The sequence below is a fragment of the Lepisma saccharinum genome, chromosome 30, assembly GCF_977018435.1.
Source record: "Lepisma saccharinum chromosome 30, izLepSacc3.1, whole genome shotgun sequence".
Lineage (NCBI taxonomy): Eukaryota > Metazoa > Arthropoda > Insecta > Zygentoma > Lepismatidae > Lepisma > Lepisma saccharinum.
The window spans coordinates 17,857,518-17,883,887 of NC_139258.1; the positions used below are offsets into that span (position 1 = coordinate 17,857,518).

Consider the following 26,370-nt stretch of genomic DNA (forward strand, 5'->3'; position numbering starts at 1 on the left):
TCAGCAATAAATGGTTATTTCAATGTTTGTTGTTATTATTTCACTTATATAATTATAAAACATAATAATTACATACACAAAAAAATAATTTTATTTCAATAATTCACCATGCATCCTCATCGTCACAATTATTCTATAAAGCGAAAGCCTTAAAGATAGCAAGGGACGTAAAATATACGAAATACTAGTGGTGTCAAAAATGGGATTTCTGTGGATTTAGCGAAACATGGGAGTGGGAGTAGTTAGGAAACAGATGAAGACTACATCTACTCTACATACGTCTTATTTGAAACCAAAAGTTTCGCGATTTGGGCAAATCTGGTTTCAAAACAACTAAGATGGCAGCAGTAGTACAACTGTACTTCTTGCAGTGTAAGGTTCCGAGGGAAATATTGGCTATTGGGGAAGCACCGATGCTGAGAAGGGAGGGGGCAAGGAAGATGGGGTGCTTCACGTGTTACAAAAGTAAACAACTGTTGGCGGGAGGGACTGTGCAGTGCGAGTTTTGTGAGTGGTGTCTTTCGTCTTTGTGTTGTTTTCGGGCATTGTCAATTAATTAACAAGCGGAATGGAGTTTGTTTCGAGTTCCGAGGTGGCGGGTTCGTCCTATTTGAACAGTGTGTGTAATTGTAGTGTGTGTAGAAGATATTTCTGTAAGTAATCAAATTACGTATTTCTTTATTAGGCTGATGTTTATTGTCAACAACCAACATTTTTTCCCTGATTAATAACTTTACCAAAATCTAGTATCGAATTGCAGTCGTACCAGAATAATATTATACGAACTACTTGGATGACATTGAAGGGGGGGCATGAGGTGGGGAGGTGGCCAAGTCTTCCGGCTCCTCCCTTAAATGTCCTACTGATAACCAGTAACACTTTTAAAAATCACACGCCACGCCACTGGTTAACACAGGTATTGTAGGTGCCAGCACTATTGTTGTGTCCCCACGCTTTGATGGGCATAGACATTTTCACTGTGACACGAAAAACGTTTTAAATCCATTCATTTTACGAATGACACAAAAATAAGCTGTGTAAAATATCTCCACGGAATTTGTTTTGGATCTTGAGAAACATGCCTTCAAACACTACTGACCGAAATTCACGTCCCCAGTTACTGAATTGAAAACTTCCTCTGATTGGCCTGACGTCATCACCTAGGAAGGTGTGCAGGCAGAGATTCTGCTCGTCCCGCAAACTTAATATGGACGGTGAAAGCAACAGCAAAAAGTAATTTGTTACTGTGTAAAACACATTTGTATTATAAATAACTTCCAGTGCAAAATCGTGTGCTCCATTTCTTGGATTGATTGATTGAATCTGTGTTTTAAGTCCACTTTATGCACAGTAAGGCTAATCGGGACTGGACCTACAGTTCAAACTGGAATCCGAACCTCTATGTGCTTCCATCGGGAATCGAAGCCGGGAGCCCTTGATTACAAGGCAACGACGCTACCAATGCGCTATCGGCGAGTGCCCTCCATTTCTTGGAGATGACTTATGTCCTAAGAGTAATTACATAATTCAGCCACTCAGCAAGTGTTCTACCATTAGACTGACAAAGCAATACTGGTAGCAGTCAATGAGTGAACACGTGAACAACTTTGTTCATTGTTTAATACAAGAAATTATTGTTACAAGAATGCCTTTTCTGGGATTACAATTATTTTCATCGTAATATTTTCTTCACACATTTCAGTGGTGTCCCATTGCCTCAAATTTGACCAGGGCTTATTTTTTGAAGAATTTAAAATATAATGACAATTCACATGAATTACAAAAAATTGATATTTTTCTTCTTCTAGACTACAAAACTGCACTTATTTTATTTTGAAAGAACTTAAAATGTAATGACAAATCACACGAATTACAAAAAAACAAACAAAAAAAACAGGTATTAATCTTCTTGTAAACTACAAAACTGGACTAACTTTTTTAAAGAATTTAAAATATAATTACAATTCACATGAATTACAAAAGAAACAGGTGTGTGTATTTATTTACTTTGGATTCCTCTTAATGTTCATGCTAACTATTATCTAACTTAGGAATTTCATTTACTAAATCTAGGAAGATGCGTCTGATTCTTCTCTTTTATTATGTCCTCGTAGAGCAAGTTCATGTGGACAACAGAATTTTAAGCAATCGATAATTCTATTTAATATATGCATATTTTTCCGGACTAATTCATTGTGTCTTGTAATTGATAGCCTATATCCTTCATGAATTTGTGTTCGAGCATCAACCTTTCCAATCTAACTCAAACATAGCGAATAAAAGCCACCACAACACTACAGTACAACACGCGAGATCGAACGCGACGCAAAGGTACTAGCCCTGAATCAGCACTCAAACCCATTGCACTCTCCCCTTCTCTCTCTCTCTGCTAGTACGTGACCTCCACTGTAGCATAGGCCACGCCTTTCTCTGCGACGAGCCCCGGAGACCGATAATTGACATCAATGTCGCTATAACTTGACAAGTTTAAAAACAAGACGCTGCAAATAGCTGTTGCGCAGCTCACACACTTCCTCACTCCATTGTTCACATCGATGTTGATTTGCAGCAACCTGGAGGGAGCGGAATGGTCTGAGGATTTTCAACGAAATTTGTATTCGCTTTCTCCTGGGCTGTTTTCTACCTGTCGGAGTACAGAACTTCAGCTCACCTTTTGCCAACGACTCTTTTTCTTCTTTTAAAACTTGAACTCCCCGATGGTGCAGTGGTAGCATCGTCGCCTTGTAATCAAGGGATCCCGGGTTCGATTCCCGGTGGAGACACAGTGGTTCGGATCCTACTTTAAACTGTACGTTTAGTCCCGATTAGCCTTAACTTCTTCCCAAGAACTCCATACGTACCTGTAATTTTGTAGCACAAACATACGTTGGAGTGGTAGAGTAAGAGGTGCACCAAGGTCAGAATATTTCGTGAATTATGAGATAACTGTAACCTCCAATTCCAGTTTTCAATGCAGCGTGTGAAAGAACCTTTTTGTCTTCGAAACCTTAGCCTTGCTCGAAACAGGATGCTGGATGCCAGCTGCCTCATTTGGCTGTCCTTGCTATCAAGAGGAAATGCGAAGTCCTCCTTGCTATCAAGAGGAAATGCGAAGTCCTGGATGCACCGAAGGTGGGCAATATGTTCCCCAAAGCATGCCAGCTGGAAATGTTTCCAATTGGTTCCGATAGCCAATATGAGTTGTTAAGACACACTATCGGAACCGATTGGTCAATTGTAATGAATTGGTTTCTATTGGAAAGTATTTTATTGATTTCAATATATTGCTTATGAAAAATTCCTATCTATACATCCGTAAATGCAATGGAGAAGTCATATAAAAGAACTAAAATAAATCTCCGGTACAGCATGTGGAATTCATAACTTAGAAAAACTTTCACAAAGAAAAAAAATCAAATATATGAACACGTTTTTAACTCTAGCTCAAATGTGTTTAACACACTTATAGCAAAATAAAAATCATGCTGCTTCAGTCATAAATTGACATGTTGCTCTTCGTTTATACTTGAGAAAACAGCAACAAATTAGGTTAAACAAAGAATCTGACCCAGAACACTTGAGGGAAATGCCCGCAAAAGGGGAATTTTCCCTTCATGTGGCAACACTGTAAATGCTAGGTAGAAATTTTTCAGCAAAAAATGCAGGCTCAACCAGGACTCGAACCCTGGTCTCTGGCATACCTGCATGGAATCGTCTCTGCGTAGTACATCTCCTGTGCGTGCCTAATCCAGGTGCCTGAAGTCTCATATCACTTCTTCCTATAGTTTTGTAGCCACTGGGCGGAGCTGTTTGTCAGCGTAAGATGGCCGCATCTACTTCAACCAATGACTTCACAGACAGAAGAACATCGCATCGGCTTCTGCAAGTGCACGCGGGTTGAAAGGAGCATGGAAGCAGGCTCCAACTACAAACGCAAACTCGAGGTTTACTTTACACTTAAATACTACAAAACAAACTATAACTAGCTTTATTTGCATATGAAATATTATTCAGGTTTCCTGTCGCTTGTTAGTACAGCCGTGTGTTGAGCAGGCACCATTGCTTCCTAAATCTTATTCAAAAGTACACAAAATTACATGCTTTCTTATGGCGTCTTCGAATGTTTTGGTCCGACTTGTCCGGTTGTCAGGTGACCCAGCTTCAGAAATCTACTGGAGTAGGTTCGTAATGGGAATTTCTTTCCCCGATCCGGTACAGACATGTCGGGATTCCGAACACTCCTAGATTTTAGGTATTTTCCACTAATGAGTTGATGTTGTAAGTCCACATTATACACAGTAAGGCGAGACTGGACCTACAGCTCAAAGTGGGATTCGACCCACCATGTGCCTCCACATCCCAGGACCCCTTGATTACAAGGCGACGACGCTATCACTGCACCATCCGGGAGGCCATTTTTCTACTAATTGAATAATAAAGAACATTCCATTTGATTGCACTCATGTAGACGGCCATTAATGTTCAAAGTTTTGAAGAAAATTTTCTATTATACTAAATGTCTGAACTAGGTGAATTTATATGAACCTTACTTCACGAATTTATACTAAATTTAAATTTAAGATTTTAACAAATTTATTTTTCTACATTGATTAGATTTATATTTTTTGTTTTGAATATCAAAATTATTTTCCAAATACCAACATTTACTAATTCAGAAATGATGCTTCACCTGGACTAGAATAAACTCTTGCAATTACCATATTCGTATGGACCAATTCCTTCTTGTTCCAAAATATATTCAGATTAGTACAAATTCAGAAACTGTTGGTATGGATGTTTTTTTGTGAATATTCGAACGGGTCTTTATGTGTGTCTAAACATACATATATTTTTATACTGGCTGCGTTCTTATCAATGAATAAGCACATGTATCAGGTTTCTTTTTCGAACATATCCACGATTTTTCGAAAATAAATGCACTTTCACAAAAGTATATCCTCCGCTTCTTGCACTTGTAAAAACGCAATAATTACATGTGAATTTTCAAATCTCTTCTCACTTCTCCCACATAATTAAATGTCATTTACAGTGATACCCTTACTCTCGATAAATATACATATCTATCATCCCAATGCACATCAATAAAGTATTGTGTCATAAATATTCAAATTTTTCATAACAGAACTTTCTTTTACTGAGCACAAAAATTGCTTATGCCCCCGTGTATTTATAGGCAAAGTGACTTATGAATGCTCAAATGATTCTTTAAGGTGTCACTTCGATTAAATTTCTTTTTGCAATGAGAGCATTCGTATGGGCGAATAGCCTCGTGAATTCTCAAGTGGCTTTTTAGTTTTTACTTAGAGTGAATTTCTTTTTACATTGGTCATTCGTAAGAACGAATACCCTCGTGTCTTCTCAAATGACGTTTCAAGTCTTCCTTTCGAGTGAACTTCTTTTTACACTGAGGGCATTCGTATGGACGAATTCCTTCGTGACTTCTCAAATGACGTATTAAGTGTGCCTTTCGATTAAATTTCTTCTTGCAATGAGCGCATTTGTATGGACGAATACCGTCGTGAGTTCTCAAATGGCTTTTTAAGTATCCCTTTCGAATAAATTTAATTTTACATTGAGGGCATTCGTAAGGACGAATACCCTCGTGTGTTCTCAAATGAGTGTTTAAGTGTTCCTTTCGAGTGAATTTGTTTTCACACTGAGGGCATTCGTATGGACGAATTCCTTCGTGACTTCTCAAATGGCTTTTTAAGTATTCCTTTCGAGTAAATTTTCTTTTACATTGAGAGCATTCGTAAGGACGAATACCCTCATGTGTTCTCAAATGAGTGTTTAAGTGTTCCTTTCGAGTGAATTTCTTTTCACACTGAGGGCATTCGTGTGGACGAATTCCTTCGTGACTTCTCAAATGAACTTTCAAGTAATCCTTTCGTGTAAATTTCTTCTTGCACTGAGGGCATTCGTGTGGACGAATACCCTCGTGTGTTCTCATATGTGTTATTAAGTGTTCCTCTCGAGTGAAGTTCTTTTCGCACTGAGGGCATTTGTAGGGATGAATACCTTCGTGAATTCTCAAATGTCTTTCCAAGCACTGACTTGCAGTGAACTTAACTTTGCATTGAGGACATTCGTATGGACGAGTTTCATCGTGTCTCATGAGATGAACTTCCAAATGTTCTTTTGCAGTAAACTTCTTTTCGCATTGAGAGCATTCGTATGAAGGAATACCCTCGTGAACTCTCAAATGCTTTTTTAAGTTTCCACTTGAGATAAACCCCATCTTACACTCAGGACATTCGTATGGGTGAATCCCCTGATGAATTCTCAAATCATTTTTCAACATTGAAATTTCAGTAAATCCCTTGTTCCACTGAAAGCATTCATATGGGTGAACACCAGTGTGAATTGGCAAATGCTTTTTCAAGGCTGGACTGTCAATAAATCTTTTCTTGCAATGTGGACATTCGAAAGGGCAAATGCCCAGGTGAATTCTCAAATGAGTTCTTAAGGCTTCACTATGGGTAAAACTTCTATTGCACTGAGGACATTCGTGTGGACGAATACCTTTGTGAATGTTCAAATGTTCTTTTAAACTTGATTTTGCAGTAAATATCTTATTACACTCAGAACATTCGTATGGGAGAATTCCATCGTGGATTTTCAGATGATCTTTCAAGTTTCCACTTTCAGTAAACTTCTTAATGCAGTGAGGGCATTCGTATGGACGAATACCATCATGAATTTTCAAATGTTTTTTAATGGAACTGCTGCCAGTAAAACTCTCCTTGTGACGAGGCCATTCGTATGTGGAAATTTCTACTTTCCTGTAAAGAAATATTTCCAAATGCTGCATGTATTAGATGTAACATATTGTCTCGATGCTCTATTATGTTTATACTCCTAAAAATGTGTGTGTGTAATTCGATAAACCAATAAAACCATGTATTCAACCAGCTATAACAAACGTCCTAAAAATTTCCAGTCCAGCGTAGTTTTCTCCTTAACATATTCTATAAACAGGTTGTTACCGAATTCTCTTGGACCATTGTGAGAGAAAATTTTAAAAAATAAATACTTTTTCATCTACGTTTAACAAGTGGAAAAAAATTAATGAAGAAATTAAATTTGGCTAACAGATGTAGTGCATAATGAATGAAAACTGATAGGTTATTTAAATAATGCTTGTGAAAATTGTTCAATTGCAACTACTGTATTAGCTAGATAGGTCATTTTCCAAGGGGAAAAAAGGGTGCGTCATATGTAATTTCGCTTCTGTGTGGTTCGAATGAAACTTTATGTAATCAGAAAATGCTCCTGGTCAACGAAAGGTATTGTAGGTGGCAACACGACTGTTGTGTCCCCACGTTTTGATGGATAATTGTTCTCCCATTTAAATATACGAAGAATGCGATGCTGAACGTGATGCTATTACATTAAATTGCAAACATAAATCAATCCTAACCTCTGAAATTATTTCGGAACATGATAGAGGAATAATCAGTGCTGAAAAACTGGGATTTTTCTTTTAAAAAATGTGATGATCAAAACTAAGGACGAAAGTACGAGGGGAAAATGTGCGCTTAATACAAGGAAGACACATTAATATTAAGTTATCAGTTAGGGCACATTGAATCATATTGGATATCATGAGTATACGCACATAATACTTTATTTCTAGATAACTTGGGGAGTTTCACAGATTCCTACCCCTGCCGTTCAATTACACATAAAAAACTGTAAAGAGTATTAATCTAAACTTTCGTATTATCGACCATGTACTATCGACTAGGGACAACACAAATGACGTCAAGTTTAGTGCTATCTGTGCATAAACTTACAACAATAGCCCGTTCTTGCTACCCTGCAGTTGCACATTATTATTTTCATTCTTATGTTCATGAGGAATGTAATTTTCGGAAACTTATGTTTTGCTACATAATCTTAACGGCTTGCTAAACACATTTTTATTATAGACTAGCTGATTGCCCATGTACTTATTTATCCGAATCTTCTATTAGACAGGAAAATAATGAATTCTAACTATAGTGTAAAATTAAGTTGGCGTTGAACGGCATTGGGAGTGTCACTATTCATCTTAGTGACCCGGAAACTATGGATTTCACACTAATATCGATCCTTTTCGATTATTTTTACATGTCACCCCCTTCCCACCCCTAGGGGTACCAGAGGTGTATTGGAGTTGAACGGCCTTGGGAGCAGGGACTGCGAACCGAATTTGAACTCGAACTGAAACATGCTCCAGTTCGACTTATAGTTCGCACCCGAACCTGAACTGAAATGTTTCGCTACATTCCGGTGCACCATAACCCTCTGTGTACTTTCAGTTTCAGTTCAGTTCCAGAATGAAACCCCATTGTGAACACTTGGTTCGCACCCGAACCTGAACTGAAATGTTTTGCTACATTCCGGTGCACCATAACCCTCTGTGTACTTTCAGTTTCAGTTCAGTTCCAGAATGAAACCCCATTGTGAACACTTTTGGTTCGCACCCAAACCTGAACTGAAATGATCGCTATATTCCAGTGCACCATAACCCTCCGTGAACTATCAGTTTCAGTTCAGTTTCGGAATGAAACCTCATTGCGAACACTTTTTGTTAGCACCCGAACCTGAACTGAAATGTTTCGCTACATTCCGGTGCACCATAACCCTCCATGTACTTTCAGTTTCAGTTCAGTTCCGGAATGAAATCGAAAGTTTCAGTTCAGTTCCGGAATGAAATCACAATGAACACTTTTGGTTCGCACCCGAACATGAACTGAAATGATTCACTACATTCCGGCGCACCATAATCCTCCTTGTAGTTTCAGTTCAGTTCCGAAATGAAACCTCGTTCTGAACATTTTCGGTTCGCACCCGAACCTGAACTGAAATGTTTTGCTACATTCTGGTGCACCATAACCCACTGTGTACTTTCAGTTTAAGTTTTGTTTCGGAATAAAACTTTGTAGCGAACAATTTTGGTATTTTGGGCGGTGCCAGATCCGAAAATTTGGAAATAGATAAGATCTGAAATGCCATTAAGGCAGTGTTTCTCAAACTTTCTGCCTGAGAGTCCCCCTCGACATAACTGAATATTTCTGTGTAACCCCTGAATTCTCAATACCTAAAAATTGTATGAAATAAGTGTGAAAAATGACACCAAACACGAACTCATTGCTTCCAATACGCTACATAATAATATGGATACGTAGTTATTACTTCTGTGGCAATATGTTTGTAATTCGTATGTTTTGGTCGTTTGGTGTCATTTTTCATATTCTATAGCCCCGATTTAAATTATAACAAAATAAATGTAATATTGTTACATCATAAAAAAAATAACATTGTTGATTCAAATAGTCAGTAGGTGACTCACTAGTCACTACGTCAGTTCCGTCCAGTTTATATTGTGTCACAACTTTTAGGAACAGAACAGGAAGTATGTTGGATTTTCCAACAGTGCCTTATATCGCATTGCATTCCCATTCTCAACCAATCACATGGCCTCCTACCAGACTACCATGCCATCAAACTGTTTAAATCCAGGTACTATAAATACCACTGTTATACAAGATATTAATCAAATCCACATTGGAATCGTGTTTTTCACCACAGCTGCAGCGTAATTCATGAAACAATTCTCATATCGACATTGTCCACGAGTGGTGGTCATTGGTTGTGCGCTCACGAAAAGAAGTTTGATCGACACACTGCTGGCTTAAACCACAATACATTTTCTATCAATGGGGAACTGGGGAAGGCAAGTGTTCTCAATTGTGTACAATTGACGGTAGACTGACGTCACTGGTCAAACTGGTCGCTGAAAATGGTCATCCATTTTCCATAATCGATGATGCTGGGATGCAGGAAATAATTCAGCCCATTCTTAATGCAGTGCCACGCGACGAACAACGGCCCATTACTTCACGTACTGCGAAGAATGAAGTTGTGAAGCGAAAACAAATAACAATAACTAACTTGTCATCACAGTTCATGGGGAAGATACTCTCTTTAAAGGTCGATGCAGTATCATGGCTCAGAAGAGGATTTCATGGAATTAACGTGCAATTTATTACAGATATGACAGTAGAGCTAATGACGCTCACCGTTAAAGAAAAACTTGTATCTGACACAGGTGAGAATATTAGAAGACTTGTACTAAATGGTGTGTTACATGATTATCACATTGATGTGTCACAGATATAATCCCTCACCTGTGATAATGGCAGTAATATGGTGAAAGCAGCCACGCTGCTGCATGCTGATCAGTTGCAAGGAGGGGAAATAGGAATGGAATTGGAAGAAAATAATTCAAAAGCGCCAAGACCTAGGTGAGGAAAACAGCAACAACGTGTCAGTCCTTGACGAAAATGAAACTCGGGAGGAAATCATTGTGTCGGGATTGGACGAATGTGCCACAAGTGGCTTCGCCCTGAGTTGCATTTGTTGTGCTGCACATACGTTACATCTTGCTGTGGCTGACACCTTGAAATCAACCGACGTGTCAGGACTAGTACAAGAAATGAGGGCCCCCTGCAAACGACTGCGCGCATCAAAAAAACAAAAAATGTCAAATTGATTCACGCGTACAAACTCAATATTCCTGCACTTGACTGCCCCACAAGATGGAACTCATGCATCTCAATGCTCGAGTCTTTGCTGCCACTGCAGAATTTTTGTTTCGACCACTGGAATCCACATGAAATAGACATATCCAAGGATGATTTCTGTGCCACCAAAACACTCGTTGATTCTTTACAACCAGTCAAGGTGGCTATGGCTTTCTTACAGCGTGAACAGCTCCTCATGGGAGACCTTTTGGGAACTTGGGTACAATGCAAACTCCGTACAAAGCACGTTGGTTCCCAAATCTCCAAACAGCTTGTGCTGTATGTGTATATATAAATATATATAGTTGGGTCATTCCATGTCAAATGATTTGACTCAAATCAACACAATTTCTCAAAAAGTGAAAATTTTACAATGTTGAAAAAATTCTCAAAATAAGTTTATACCATCATCTAATAGCAGCCAAAATCTTGTTTTGGGATCATGAGATATAAGAGATATAATGTGATTAGATTGCTTTATTTATTATGATTATATGTACAATTTGTATCGATTTAAGTTAATTTTCTTAGTAGAAGATACATAACTTTTTTCACAGTTAATTTTCATCCCATTGTTTGATGCCATTTTGAACTGAATCAACTGCGGTAAAAGTGACGCGGCGGATTCATATAAACTTTTTGTTTTCATTTCCCACATAATTACAAAAAGTACAATATGAGATACAGTTCTTAAATGAAGAAAATGTAAAAGTTACTCAGTATTTTTCTCGATCTCAAACATCGCAAAACGCACCCAGATCCTTAACATTTGGGTCTGGAAACGGTTTAAGTTCAAGAACTGAAACTCATCTGAAAACTGGAAGTGTAAGCTCAGACCATCCAATTACAGTTCAGACAGATATACTCCGGTTTCGTTCCAATTTTATTTCGAGACCTGAAAATGAACAGAAGAGTTTCATTCCGGACTGAACTAGAAGTACAACTTCAGATCATTCCAGTTACGGTTCGGATAGATATGCTCCAGTTTCATTCCAGCTTCAGTTCGAGAACTGAAAGTGAACCAAAAGGTTTCATTCCGGGCCGAACTGAAACTAAATCCCCAGATCATTTCATTTAAGGTTCAGATAGATATACTCCAGTTTCATTCCAGTTTCAGTTGGATAACAAAGTAAACAGAAAGATTTCATTCCAGGCCGAACTGAAACTAAAATCCCAGATCATTCCAGTTGTTGTTCGGAAATATATACTCCGGTTTCATTCCAATTTCAGTTGCTATTTTACAGTCTGGAAGTGTGTGTCACTAGTGTGACAGTGTGAACATCCCATGTCGCTTGTCCCATTGGTTTGAAAGTTTCCTTACACTCATGTCGATGGCACTAAGAAAGTTTTGTGGGGTTCCCCTTGTCGTTTCATGGAATCATCATCATCATCGCCGCAATTAGTTTAAAGCGAAGAAAAGAGACAGTAAATATCCAAAATACAAATGCTTCAGTGTGTATATCTTTAAAAGAAATGATGATGATGATAATAATAATGAACCTAATTTATACACAAAAATTTAGTTGCCAAGAGCATTCCACGTGTATTTTTTCTCCCGTATTATTAACGAAAGTATGACGATAACAGGATGTGGACGACTGTCTAGAATGTTCGTTAATATCTTCCCGACCACTGAACCAAATATCATAGCAATTATCACATTCATAGAAATGCTTCATGTAGAAGAATCAGACGTTGCAGCGAAAACTACATTTACTTCCATTATAAGCAGACGAATACCAAGCACCGGGTTCAACACCAGCGCCTCTAGCGGATCATTTTCGAGTGGAACCAGCCAGAGAGCGCAGAACCGTGCCGTTTTCCACACTACGTTATTGAAGGTGCTGTACTGTAATGTATTCGATATTTGTCATTTGTTTCCTGGGTCATTCTACATCAAAACAACGCAAGAAACTAATATTTTGTCACCCACCATCTCAGACTTCGATGAAATTTGGTATACACCCTTCCCTTATGGTTGAAAGACACTCCCTATTTTTTTTTTCACTATCTCAAACGGTTTTCATTTTACAGTACTTCGAAATCTCATTAAATTTGTGTTGTCTGTCACTCTTGAGACCCTCTACACAATATTACCTCAGTGAGGCCCATCGGTGTGAGAGAACGACCAACAGCAGGCGCCTCTACGAATGCCATTTATCTGGGGACAAGTGGAAGTTTCTGGCCACACTAGATGAGGCATGGATTTATCTATCAGATTGTGGCAAAATTCGAGCCATAATGTACACTCCACGCGATGCAAAATGCAGTCCAGATTTCGTCCGTCATTGCAAAGCCAACTTTCTCGAGGGGATTTCTTGTTGTCGCGGGATACAAAAGAAAACTGTAAAATCAACTCTGCGTTCTTTCAGCAGCATATCCTGACCCCAATTTATACAGACAATCTGCTGCTTTTGTATGGAAATGCCGTAAATCAAGTCTCTGTGCATATGGATAAGGCCTCCTCACATACATCTCATTCTACCTAGAACTTTCTGCAACAGATGACGACAGACACCGGCATTCGGGCTATTCCATTTCACGATATACTGGTGGTCACTGGATGCGAGTCGCATGGATTTCTGTGGGTTTGGTGTACTGAAACGGGCACTTTCCTCTTGTCGTGTCACCACTATACGGGGCCTGTGGAAAGCCTGTCAGGAGGAATGGCAGAAGATTCCACTACCTATAATTCGTCGTAGCCTCCTATAATGGAAGTTAAGGTGCAGGGCTATTGCCAAGATACATGGTGATCACACTGAGGCCAACCGATGGTGGTCCCGTGGATTTTCATAAGGTAAGTGCTAGTCCAAAATCGGAGACATATACGCGGATCGACCTTCTGTATATCATTAAACAGAGCACAGTGAAAGATAATTACTCCCTGCCTCCTGTCAGATAACACATTCATATTGGTGAGGTAATACAGGTTTTAGTATTTCTAGCTCTTGCATTATCATATATTAAACAGGAAAATCAGAAAATACTTTATTGTTACAATGCTCCTCCACCCTCCCAAAACCCGCGCAGGGTATAATTTAAAACTCGTATAGGCCTCTAATGTTAACATTTTTTTCAGTCTCTTTTAAATTGTAGGAACAAGAAAATATCTCAATACAATTCTTACAGAATTGCCTTGGACCTTTATTATAAACGAGACTGATTCGTTCAACAGAAAACACTAAATAATTACTTTATCACCTACCAAAGTTAAGAGAAGTTGTAAAATTCAAGAAAGAAATTAATTTTGGCGAGCACAGCTGAGCATACAACTAATATGCATATTTTCAAGTCAATGCAAATCATGATAAATTCAAGTATAATTCCCGGTTTTCAAGACGAACTTTCCAAAAATTCAAGGGTACAAGCAGATGTTTTCTCAATTTCAACCTTCGATTACCGCCTCTCACCCCAACAAACAAATATAATATAAAGGTTTTGTGTTATTCCAATGCTATTTAAAAATTCTAATTTGATTCAATTAAACGATGCAGCCCCAGCGCCCACCCAGCGTCGAATAACATGGGTACCTGGGGGAAACCCTGGGGGGTAAAGGCAGTCAGGGGCGTGATGCTGATCACATCACCCCCACACCCCCTATACGCCTTCATGGCATGGTGCTATGCACAGGGGAGCACTTTACCTTTACCCTTTATATTTAAAATATTTAATGTAAGGTGCGGAGATATTTTATCTTGCAATAACATTCCGTCTGTCAGATAGATTGTTCTGTGAAGAATAACAAAGTAAATGGACTGAGATAAATTTGTTTGATTTTGCACACAGTTTTCTTTTCCTCTTTGATAAAATAAAAGCTAATGTGTGAAAAACTTGCCTCAGGGCATTTATAAGTTTGTATAAATTCAATGGGAATTTCATTAATGAAATTTTCAATTTCTCAAGTCTATGGAGAAAAATTCACACATAATTCCCGGAGCCAATACCTCACGCACACTTCAAGGAATTTCTGGTGGGTAGCCACCCTGTTAAAGTGTCCATTTAAAATTTGTCTTATGGAAATAACTACAGGCATATGCCCAAACTTTGTGCATTCTCAACTCAACATTGAAGACTACACTCTCAGTGAACAGTCTTCTTCTACTGAGGGCATTCCTATAGGTCGAATCCAAAATGAATTCATTTAAACCCATTAGTTTCACTTTCGGTAAATATGTCATTGGTCTCAATGCATACCAATCAGCTATTATCATGAGTTCTCAAATGCCTTTTTAAGTTTCCTTTTCGAGTAAACATTTTTCTGCACTGGGGGCATTCGTATGGGCGAAGACCCTCGTGAACTCTCAAATGTCTTTTCAAGAAATCCTTTAGAATAAATTTCTTCTTGCACTGAGGGCATTCGAATTGACGAATACCATCGTGAATTTTCAAATGTCTCTTTAAGGTTCCAATTTGAGTAAAACTTTTTGTGCACTGAGAGCATTTGTAGGGACGAATACCTTCATGAATTCTCAAATGTCTTTTCAAGCATTGACTTACAGTGAAGCTAAGTTTGCAGTGAGGACATTCGTGTGGACGAATTCCATTGTGTCTCATCAGATGAACTTTCAACTGTCCATTTTCAGTAAACTTCTTTTGACACTGAGGACATTCGTATGGACGAATACCTTCGTGAGCTCTCAAATGATTTTTCAAGCTTCCATTTGCGGTAAATCTCTTCTTACACTGAGGACATTCGTATGGACAAATTCCCTGATGAGTTCTCAAATGAATTTTCAACACTGAAATGTCAGTGAATTTCTTCTTGCACTGATGGCATTCGAATTGACGAATACCATCGTGAATTTTCAAATGTCTCTTTAAGGTTCCACTTTGAGTAAAACTTTTTGCACACTGAGAACATTTGTAGGGACGAATACCTTCATGAATTCTCAAATGTCTTTCAAGGTGTGACTTACAGTGAAGCTAAGTTTACAGTGAGGACAATCGTGTGGACGAATACCTTTGTGATTTCTCAAATGGTGTTCTAAGGAATTCCTGCGAGTAAATCTTATTTTGCACTGAGGACACTCGAATGAGGACAATGTTTTCCCTCTGTAAAAAAAAAAACATTTCAAAATACCGTATGCATTAGAAGTAATATATCATGATTAGGTAATTCCATATCAAATCAACCAACAAAATAATATTTTTGAACCATTAGGATTCCAATGGCTAAGATTTTTTGTTTATTCACTGTTCCTATCAAGAGGACAAAATATACAAAATTTCAGATTTTTGGGCTGCTAGTTTTTGAGCTGTTGACTTTCAAAAACTTAACAATCAGAATATTTTTACACTTTGAAATTTTTGAACAGCTGTAAATCAAGTACTACTTTGATGTAGAGCTCAAATTGTTATCATTCTCTTCTGCTTGTCTTTGAAATGTGTCTGTGGTATTCAAATTTTGTAATTTTGTAAAACCTTTAATAAAAAAGTTCCTTTTAATATAATATAAAACACTCATTTTAAATTTTGTGAAAAAATATTTTAAGGACATGAACTGACTATTTGTGTGTAAAATTTCATGATGGGAAGGCAAGGTGTTCCTATGGAATTTATCTTTTGTATTGTAATATGCGTGAAATCAGCTACATTTTTATTTCCATGTTAGAACAGTAACTATAAGCTGAGTGTTTGATGCTGAAGTCTATATATTTATCTGCTTTACAATTTTTGTGGACTTCAAATAATATGAATATACTTAATATATATCACTTTCAATAATAAAGTAATAAATATCATACGTTGTACAAAAAAAATATGGTACATACGAACGTTATGCATAAATGTATTTTAATAACAATTTTAGGGAGCTTTGAGGCCGAAATGACATGCAGCAAGCAACGTATGTCACTTGAACCTTGTCAGACTGGGCCGTTCCTCAATATAGTGCATCATTTTGCCTGAGTCTGTTGTTCGCACATGTGAGGTGAATGCTTGCTTATAGACTGAACGGACTCATGTTGCTTGTCACTTTGGTCTGAGATCTCCCTAATAGGTATTTCAAGAATAAACAAGTGATTACTTAAATCATGCCTGAGAATACAACAGAATGATCGATTAGATATATTTAAGTATCCCAGTCAGCTTTGCATTTATGTAAAGTAAGTCTTGTGTAATTCATTGATTTATTGATTTGGTGTTTTAAGTCCACTTTATGCCCTATAAGGCTAATCGGGACTGGACCTATAGTTTAAAGTGAAATCCGAACCACTATGTGCCTCCACCGGGTATCGAACCCAGGACCCCTTTATTACAAGGTGATGACGCAACCACTGTGCCATCAGAGAGGCCCTAAAGTAAGTCTTATGTAAGTCATAACAGAAGAAGAAAAAGTATCATTAGGAATAGCTAGCTGTACTTGACTGTTTAGAGTGGCGTGTGGTGACCTTGGAACTTTAGTAAGAACTTTTTATGGGTAACCTCTAATGCATCTGACATCCTCTCCTCGCATTTAACCCCATACACACAAATACATTGATTGTACTGTTGTCTCAAATAACATTTGTGTGTAAATATTGCACTTTATTGCAACCTTTCAACATTTTCAGCAGCCGGGTAGAGACTACTACCGGTAGAAATCTTCTGCTTCGGTGGTAGTCTCTACCTGTAACCCTTCAGGGGGTGGAAAAGGATGCTGGGGTAGTTCCTTCAAGCCTGCCTGCTGATCCTACCAAGGAGTGAGATACATATGACAAAGATTGTTGCTTATGAACTTCGACTTTGACATGACAACAAATCCTGCAATTTGAAAAAATTAAGAGATGTGAGATCGATTGATTTATCACTACTAAACTCGCTACCTGCTTAGTGAACATTACTAATTACAATATTCAGTTTATTATGAATACAAGGTACAAATATATTTTTGATATTAAAACCTTGTATTTTTATACTTACTCTATAATGTAAATGCAAATGTGCATTTTTCAATTTGGTATCTGATATTAAAAGTGACAAATAATATTTACATATTATACATATTCCAAAAATAATAAAATATATTAATATGGAGACTTCAACATCAACCATTCAGCCTATAACTACAATAGTCAAAAATATTAATTTACATAGGAACCAAATTGCGTCCCACTATGAAATTTTACACACAAATAGCAAATTGATCTCTTATCAAAGACGGTTATAAACAGAAGAGAATGACCAGTTTCAGGTCTCTACATCAAATAATTTTTGATCAACAGCTGTTTCAAGATTCCACAATGTCGCCAATTTTTGGGATTTGGCTTTTTTTTCCAACTTTTCTTTTACTACCACTGTACTGAAAATTATCAGTTTCTCCTTCATATATCATTCTACAAACAGTTATCAAACGAGTTACCGAATCCTCTTAGAACTTTGTTGAGAGAGAGATTCGTATATGATGGGGAACTTAATCAATACTTTTCCATTTACAACGTTTAACAGAAGTGGATGCAAAATTTAACAAAGAAATTAACTTCGGCTGGCATCTGTGGCGCAGACACATTGAATGAAAATCTATACAGGGTGGCTCAAAAAGTCACTTAACACCCTCAGTACAAGGCCACAGCAGAGCGCAACGTGGAAATGGTGATCAAGAATCGTTGCCAGGCCAAGGGGGAAACACATTGACGCCACCCACACAGTCGGCGGCCATCTTGATGTCCGCCATCTTGAATTCAACTTCAGAATTTTAAATGGGAAGCGGGTGATATGATATATCAAATCAGGCTAGAATTTCACGAGAAATGCAATGGTGAAGGTTTTTTCGACGTATCTTCAACCAGTAAAAAGTTATGATTGAATTCTTGTACCAATTTGCTCCTTTTAGAGGTGTTAGAAAAATGCCTTCAAATTTGTTTAGCGCATTGGTAATGCATCGAGATCGAAGTGATGTCTAAGGCGAGAAGTTCGCATGCCATTGCACACGATTTTAATCGGATACATCCACGAAGAGCTGCGCATTATGAATGGTTGTCGCGAACAATTACAGTGTGATGCTTCCATTAAATGAAAAGTCCTTCACAGTGACAAATCTAATGTTTATGTTCATAAGAAGTTCATAAACAGAATATTCAATGCTCTTTATCTGATAACCCATTCTTGACAGATCAAAGCTGAATGGTTAGTGTTGGTAAGTTAATGGTGTGGCGTGCTGTGTGGAACACGATTAGTCAATTTTCCATCAGCAGAACCTTAAATGCTTAGGGCTACTTGGATTTGTTAAATAAATAGGTTTTTTCATCCTTGCTTATGGAAGAAGGTACTTTTTATAGACTTTTTTTCAATAGAGAGGAACACCAGAACACTATGGGAACGTTGTGAAGCAGTTTGTGTACAAAGTTAGTTATCAGATGACAAGGGTCGCATATTCTGTTTATGAACTTGCAACAACTGAACAATTTCCATACAACTGTTACATTTCATTTCTATGCGCTTATGATGAAACCTTATTTAATTGGATAACGGTCCACGACTATTGTGGGCCCACACTTTGATGGGCAATTGTTTAAATACGAGGCGCATCCAGAAAGTAAGTTTCCCTATTTTTTTAAAAAAAACAACAACACAGTTTCAGGAAACCATTTATTGGCAACAGGTACAGCAAAGGTTCAGCTATTTTTCAACATAGCAACCACCAGAATTGAGACACTTGTCGTATCATGGTATCAACTTTTGGATCCCACTGTCGTAGAACTCTGCCGCCTGTGAATCGAACCAGCGTGTGACAGACGTCTTCAGCTCTTCGTCGTTGCCAAAATGCTCACCGGAGGACAGGAATTTCTTGAGGTGCAAGAAAACGTGAAAATCGCTGGGAGCCAGATCAGGACTGTAAGGTGGATGATCAAACAACTCCCAGCCAAATTCCGTCAAAAACAGCTGCTGTGCGCCGAGTCGTATGTGGACGAGCATTGTCATGGAGGAGCACAACACCTGCAGTAAGCATGCCACGCCTCTTGTTTTGAATGGCACGTCGCAATTTCCTTAGTGTTTCACAGTTTCAAAGTCAATGAGCAAAATGCCCTTCCTGTCCCAAAACACGGTGCACATCACTTTCTGTACCGACAGCGTCTGTTTGAATTTCTTCTTGACCGGAGATCCGCCAATGCATTGACTGCTGCTTGGTTTCCGGGGTGAAGTGCGAAATCCACGTCTCATCGTTCGTGACGATCCTGCCGAGGAAATCATCGCCCTCATCATGGTACCGTTGCAGGAATGTCAGTGCTGTTCCTGAACGTTTCATTTTGTGTTCGGGTGGCAGGTTTTTCAGCACACAATTTTTTGAACAGCAGGCGCTGCGTGACAATCTCATGCAACACGGATCGCGATATCTGCGGAAAAAGGCTACTCAACTCCGTAATCGTGAAGCGACGGTTCTTTACGATGCGCTGCCGCACCAGCTCAACCGGATCATCAGTGATGAGGGATGGATGCCCACTGCGCTCTTCATCATGGACACTTTGACGACCTTCCGAAAACTGCCGACACCAACGACGCACCATCTGCTTACTCATAATGTTCGGCCCATAGACCTCACAGAGCTGACGATGAATGTCAATTGGAGCAATGCTTTGTGCATTCAGGAACTTTATCACCGACCGAACCTTGCATGCGGCGGGAGAAATAATACGAGCTTCCATTTCGGACCACTGCTGCCTCGCTACTGGCATGCGGCGGGAGAAGGAATACGAGCTTCCACTTCGGACCACTGCTGCCTCGCTACTGGCGCCGGGCAGGATCTGTCCGCCTGGCATATCATTGATACGTCTTAGCTCTGCTGCGCATGTGCAATTTACACGGCTCATTATGTTTACTTTCACGGGAAAAAAATAGGGAAACTTACTTTCTGGATGCGCCTCGTACATTGGGAATTTGATGCCGAACGTGATGCTATTATATTCAATACATATCAACAATAGAAAAAATTACGGAACTGAAATAAATAAACTTAAAATTTCTACAGTATATGTTTACATCACTTCCAATTTTCACAATTTTAGTGCTTTATTGTTGAGAATCCGTTAAATAACAATACATAATAATTCCATGCGACTGTACTTTTATTTTTATAGTTGTTACCTATTTTTTCTTGCATGATATCACACTTTTTCAATATGGCTAGTAAATATATTCTCTTTTTTATACATACATTTATGAAGAAGAATAGCTATTACAAAGAATATTTTATCTTCTGTTTTATGTCTCGCATGACTCCAGACATCGAAAAACAGTATTGACCATACAGGACTATTATTATACAATAAATTAGGGCCTCCCCAATGGCGCAGTGGTAGCGTCGGCCCCTTGTAATCAAGGGGTCCCAGGTTCGATAACTGGTGGAGGCACATAGTGATTCGGATTCCACTTTAAAGTGTAGGCCCAGTGTCGATTAGCCTTACTGTGCATAAAGTGGACTTAAAACATCAAATCAACTTGTCTTGAAGTTTCAAAGATCTGCTTTGTTTCCGGCCAAAGCCTGTTAATTCCCGAACAATCTGATTTTGTTCTCGCATCCCTATTCGTGAGTCGACCTCTCAACACACTAGGCCACCGAAAAGGCAAGGAATGAGTGTCCATATAGAAATAGGGGACATATTATTTTTCGCCCATAATGCTTTCTTGAGGTTGAAAAGGGAATTTCCAAAAGTAATTAATAATGTAAGTGCAGTTTACAGGGAATATTTGTGATTATTTTGTGTTTATTTTCCTTTGAAAGGCATATTACTATATTTCATTCATGCATACAGAGGAGAGGAGTAGAGATTTGTTGTATGGCAGCTATGTAAGAAGTGTTTGTGGAGTGAGGCAAAGTTAGGAATCACCATCAGCTATCTTCGTGTGTCTGATTAGCCTAAAAGAGGAAATAGCGACGAAAAATGGGAACAACCCAGAATCTATTGTAAAGATTTTTCACGAAACGATTCAAAAATCGAAACGGGTCATCCTTATTTCTCATTTGCATATATTTACACGTTGGACGAGGAATATGAAGTGCGTTCGTTTTCGCTCTGGGCCGAGATAGCGCGTGACATGGTGCTGATGCCGGCAGTTTTGTCCCGTAACGTCTCGCTTATTTACGCACGTATCTTTAGCATGTAGACAATTATATTTATATTGCATTACGAGTACCAACCTGTGTTATAAGAGTTGTTCGACAGCCCAGAGCCAAAACGAACACACTGTATTATGGTTATGGTTATGTAAATTTTACAAGCTTTTGAGGTTCTTGTATGCCAGAAATGATATTTTCAAAGACAAAACTCCTGAAATTACAAAAAAACTTTAAAATATACAAAAAATCTAAGTAAAACTGCTTAACAAGGATAGTAGATTGATTGATTTGCTTTATTTTATTTCAACCAAATGACAAACTTAATTCATTGGAACACAACGAGGCTGGGGTTGCCACTGGAGAAGTTTGGCAATGAAAATACTCATGCACCAGTAACCGACACCCTTTCTACTTTCTTAAAATATAATACAAGTTATTGGAAAAGTGAAGAATAGTGTTGCTACATGCATGAGGATATAAAATATTGCTTCAAATAGAAAAAAAAAAAATTTTATGAGCTATTGAGGTTCTTGTATGCCAGAAACGACATTTTCCAAGATGAAACTCCTAAAATTACAAAAAAAACTAAAATATGCAAAAAATCCTAAGTAAAACTAAAACTTATTAACGGGGATAGTTGATTGATTGAGTTGCTTTATTTTACTTCGATTTTTGTGCCACGTTTGGTTAATTTGCGAAGATGGGGAGTAATGGGGATAGTGTTTTGAAAATTATACACAATTTTCTTTTATTGTTTCACAATTTCTTGTACAATACACTCGGATGTCCTTAAATTTTACGAAGAAAGTTTTGTTTTTTTCTTTAAACTTAGTTTTTGACGTGTAGTTACTTTTCAGCCAGTAAACTATAATCCTGCTGTAAATCACTTCCTGCACAACACACCAAAACTTGAAAACAGTGGCCGACATCGATTAGTTTTAGTAAAGCACTATATGCACAACCATGAAAATAGGCACCTGGGCAGAAATCCGCTGGTGCTACATATGGGAAAACCAAAGCGAGAGCGGGACAAAAGTCACTGGTTCCCACGCACTGTGTGGCAACGTCATCTGCCCTGCATTGCCTACTTCGAGCATCAGACCAATCTCTCTCCGGAGCACTTTTGAGTCCCATTCGTCACAGAGCTGCTGATCGTGTGAATTGAAGGCTCATTAGAGGCCCCAGAAATGGAGTCCCTTATTTGCATGTCGGAATGCTCTTAAATCTCTGAACACATGGGGTTGTGTTCAGACGTAGCAACAGCGTGAACTTCTGCCACCCGTCTAATTTTATGGCAGTACATTTAGTAACCGACAGTGTGTCATAGGAAGCTGAGTTTTAGACCTGACAAATTTTGAATCCATGTAAATCAAAATCTAAACCTTAGATATGAAGTGATGCTAAAATTTGGATTCGATAACGTGAGTGAAGACTTGGCTACACATAAGGTTTACATTTTGAAGGAAAATAGGTTAGATGTTTTTTACTTTAATGTATTATATGATCTCTAAAGAAACATTCTTTTACCATCCGTACCATTTGAAATCTTCATTTTCATAGTGTGTGTAAAAATTTTAAGCAATACACCCAAACGCACAAATATATATACCGTAGTTCTTCGAATCTGAGGCACAGGTTTATGTCAGATTTTAGACGTCCAAAATTCAGATGCGCCTTAGATTCGATGTATATACTATAATATACGTATTTCATGCACGTACAACATAGAATCTACTGCAGTCTTTAATACCGGTAGTTACAAAGAGTGAATATTTTTTCTTACCTTTCCTTAAAATTACCGATAGCTGCAATACAACAATCAACATTTCGTTTTCCTGATAAGAAAATGCTTAACGAAATTTTTCCCCTTTAAATTTGATGTGTTAGGAAAACAATGAACATTTTACAACAAATAGTCATTCAATTGTTATCAATTTCCTACTCGGGAAAGCACGGGAGATAGAATCTTGATGTTTCCCAGTACATACCGGTAGTCAGGTTTCGTTAAATTGTAAAAACAGAAGTTAACGATGTTGCAAGGTAAAGTACCGTATAGGTATTTGTAAACAAATAAACGTGTACCCTATAAATGTTTAAATAAACACCGCAAAGGTTAAAATATGAACATCCTTGTGCATATTCCTGCACCTTAAATTTGAAGATTTCTTTTTCTGAAAAAATGAGGTGAAAATTCAGGTGCACCTTAGATTCAATGGAGTCTTCGATTCGAAGAACTATGGTATATCAGGAAATATGTTGCATTTTAGGTAAAAGAATTGAACCGTACGAGGAGTGTATTTTCTAATATGGAAATGTTCCATCACTTGTATAGGTGGGTTGTCTCGTTAATTTACAAAGGTGTTTTGAATTTTTCGAAGTACATGTATTTTACTCTTGGACCTTCCTACGAAAAACTTAGCCAGTTTTGATATTTCAACAAATGTACATTTCTAGATTGATGACATTCATGGAGTAAATTTCTCTGACTTTCTAAATTACTTTCTTATGTTCCACATTCACTAATTCACAAATGATTCTTCACATAGATTAAGAAAATGTAACCTTACAATGACTATTTTCACATGGGAGTCATTCCATGCGAAATCAACACAGCCCTCAACCTGACCATCACCGATTTTCATGAAATTTGGGGAGTTGAAACTAGGCATGGATCTTAGTAACTATGGAAATTTTGAGTCTCGTTTGTCTTGTAATTGTTAAATTATTCAAGATCAAAGTTGGCATAAATTGCTCTTTTTGAACCTGCTTAGCTGTACTAAATGTGCTGTAACCCCGCTCCTATTTTGCCTAGGATGCTCAAATAAAATTTATTGTACAGGGAATTGAACAAGCCTACCTTTGGTTAAAAATATAATTTTGTCACGTGATATTGGCCTTTGACCTTGAATATCTCAAAACATGTCATCACCAAAAATCATGACAAAAATATACATGCCCCTACAAAATGTAAGGGAGTTATCCTGGGCATAATTGGTCATGAAAGAAATAGGTTAGGCACAGGGAGATCCCTAGCCGTGTGTGTCAAGCGCAGGTCCGGCATATTGTTGACCGCCATATTGAATTCAACGAAAAATTTCAAAGGAAAGGGGGTGATGTGATATATCAAATCAGGCTAGAATTTCACGAGAAATGAAGTGACGAAGATATTTCCAACGTATATTTAACAAGCAAAAAGTTATTACTGCATGCTTGTAACCATTTTTTCCTTTTCGAGGTGTTAAAAACAAAGCATTAAAATGCTCCTAACGTGTTAGGAAGTCATCGAGATCACGCTGACTTCTCGGGAGAGAAAGTAGTATACACACCATTGCAAATGATTTTAATCAGCGACATTCACCAAATAGTTGAATAGTGAAGAATATTGGGAAAAGTATCTCAAACAAGCACTTCTTTTGGAAAGAAAAATTCTTCAGTGACGAGGCTAATTTTTATGTTCACGGTGTAGTTAATAAAAAGAATATGCAATACCTGTGATTTGATAACGTACAGTAGACAGATCCCAGCCGAATGGTTGTTGCTGGTAAGCTAATGATGTGGTATAGTGTATGGAGAACGGGAATGGTTGGTCCATATTCAACAACTGAACCTTAAATGGTGAGGACTTCTTTATTTATTAAGTGAACAGGTTTTTCATTAGGGAGTATCGAAAAAAGCAAATTTTTTATGATGCTTTTGGGGTAGAGCGGAAAAGTTGCCTCTATACATAAGTAACTTCTGTTCAAAATTTCACCACCCTAGGATAATGTCTTCTGTTCTGGCAAGGGACGTGAAATTTCAAAAATTTAGTAAAAATCGGCATTTTTTTTTTTTTTTTGAAAATTTTTTCAAATTTCACAGCACTTTGCGGTAGTGTGCAAAAGTTGCACCTATGTATGGTTAATTACAGTGCAAAATTTGGGGCCCCACGGACAATATGTTCTGTTCTGGCAAGGAGCCTCAAATTACCCAAAAATCGACAAATACACTGTTTTTTCATTATTTAACTAACATTTATTAAACATAAACTAGAATTGTCATACACTCGCATACTATTAGATATAAGAATTAAGAAATAAGTATTCAAAATTAAAAGTACGAAAATGTGTCTTTTGTAGGTAATGATAATGTAAAATATGTGTCTTTAGGTTTTGTACTGTCTCTTGCACCTAAATTCAGGCATGGCCTTTCTCGATTTCAGAGTGCAGCGAATAAATCCATCCCGTTTTTTATGACCACACACTTTCTTTGAGGCCTCCGTAACCAATTTTACTGTCCTTTCCACAGCTTGTGTGTGGCATGGGAACTTTGTAAAAGTCCAGTCAATTGGAATTGGTTCTTTCAGCATACTTTTCAAATCTTCTGTAGTCACATCATTCAGTATTGGTGGTGGAGTTACTTCGCTGGACGACCAGTCAATTAGTTCGATATAGTCGTTTGCTTCGAAGTTTATTTTTGGAATATCGACCTTCCTAATCCCAACGTGTCCAACCGTCTCACATGATTCTCGTCCTTTTATGACTCTTCGAATGCCAAGGGCTCTGATATGTGTTCTCTTATCAGTCAGCATCGCGAGCAGAATGTTTTCTGGAGATGCGAAGTAAGCATTCCGAGAAATCACTGGGTCGATGACGTTGCGGTTAACTTGATCCAAGTATCTGGATGACTGAATGAAATGGTAAAGATGCCGAGCTCCATCCTTAATTGAATGATGGATTTTGATGCGGAACCATCACCTGATAACGAACT

At 38.0% G+C, this 26,370-nt stretch overlaps 1 protein-coding gene across 4 annotated transcripts in view; it reads right to left on the minus strand.

Annotated features, from left to right (window-relative positions):
• Positions 1-26,370, minus strand: part of LOC145981685 (uncharacterized) — a 105,843-nt gene that overhangs the window by 36,751 nt on the left and 42,722 nt on the right. The window contains exon 5 of one of the 4 annotated variants that reach the window (XM_083115076.1): positions 4,834-6,803. The exons of 2 other annotated variants lie outside the window; for them this stretch is intronic. In XM_083115076.1, the coding sequence (XP_082971202.1) occupies positions 5,348-6,803 (1,456 nt within the window). In that variant the 3' untranslated portion in view covers positions 4,834-5,347. Of the gene's footprint in view, positions 1-4,833; positions 6,804-15,411; positions 15,645-26,370 lie in introns of those variants that run through there. One more of the 4 variants, XM_083115079.1, reaches the window with a different exon arrangement.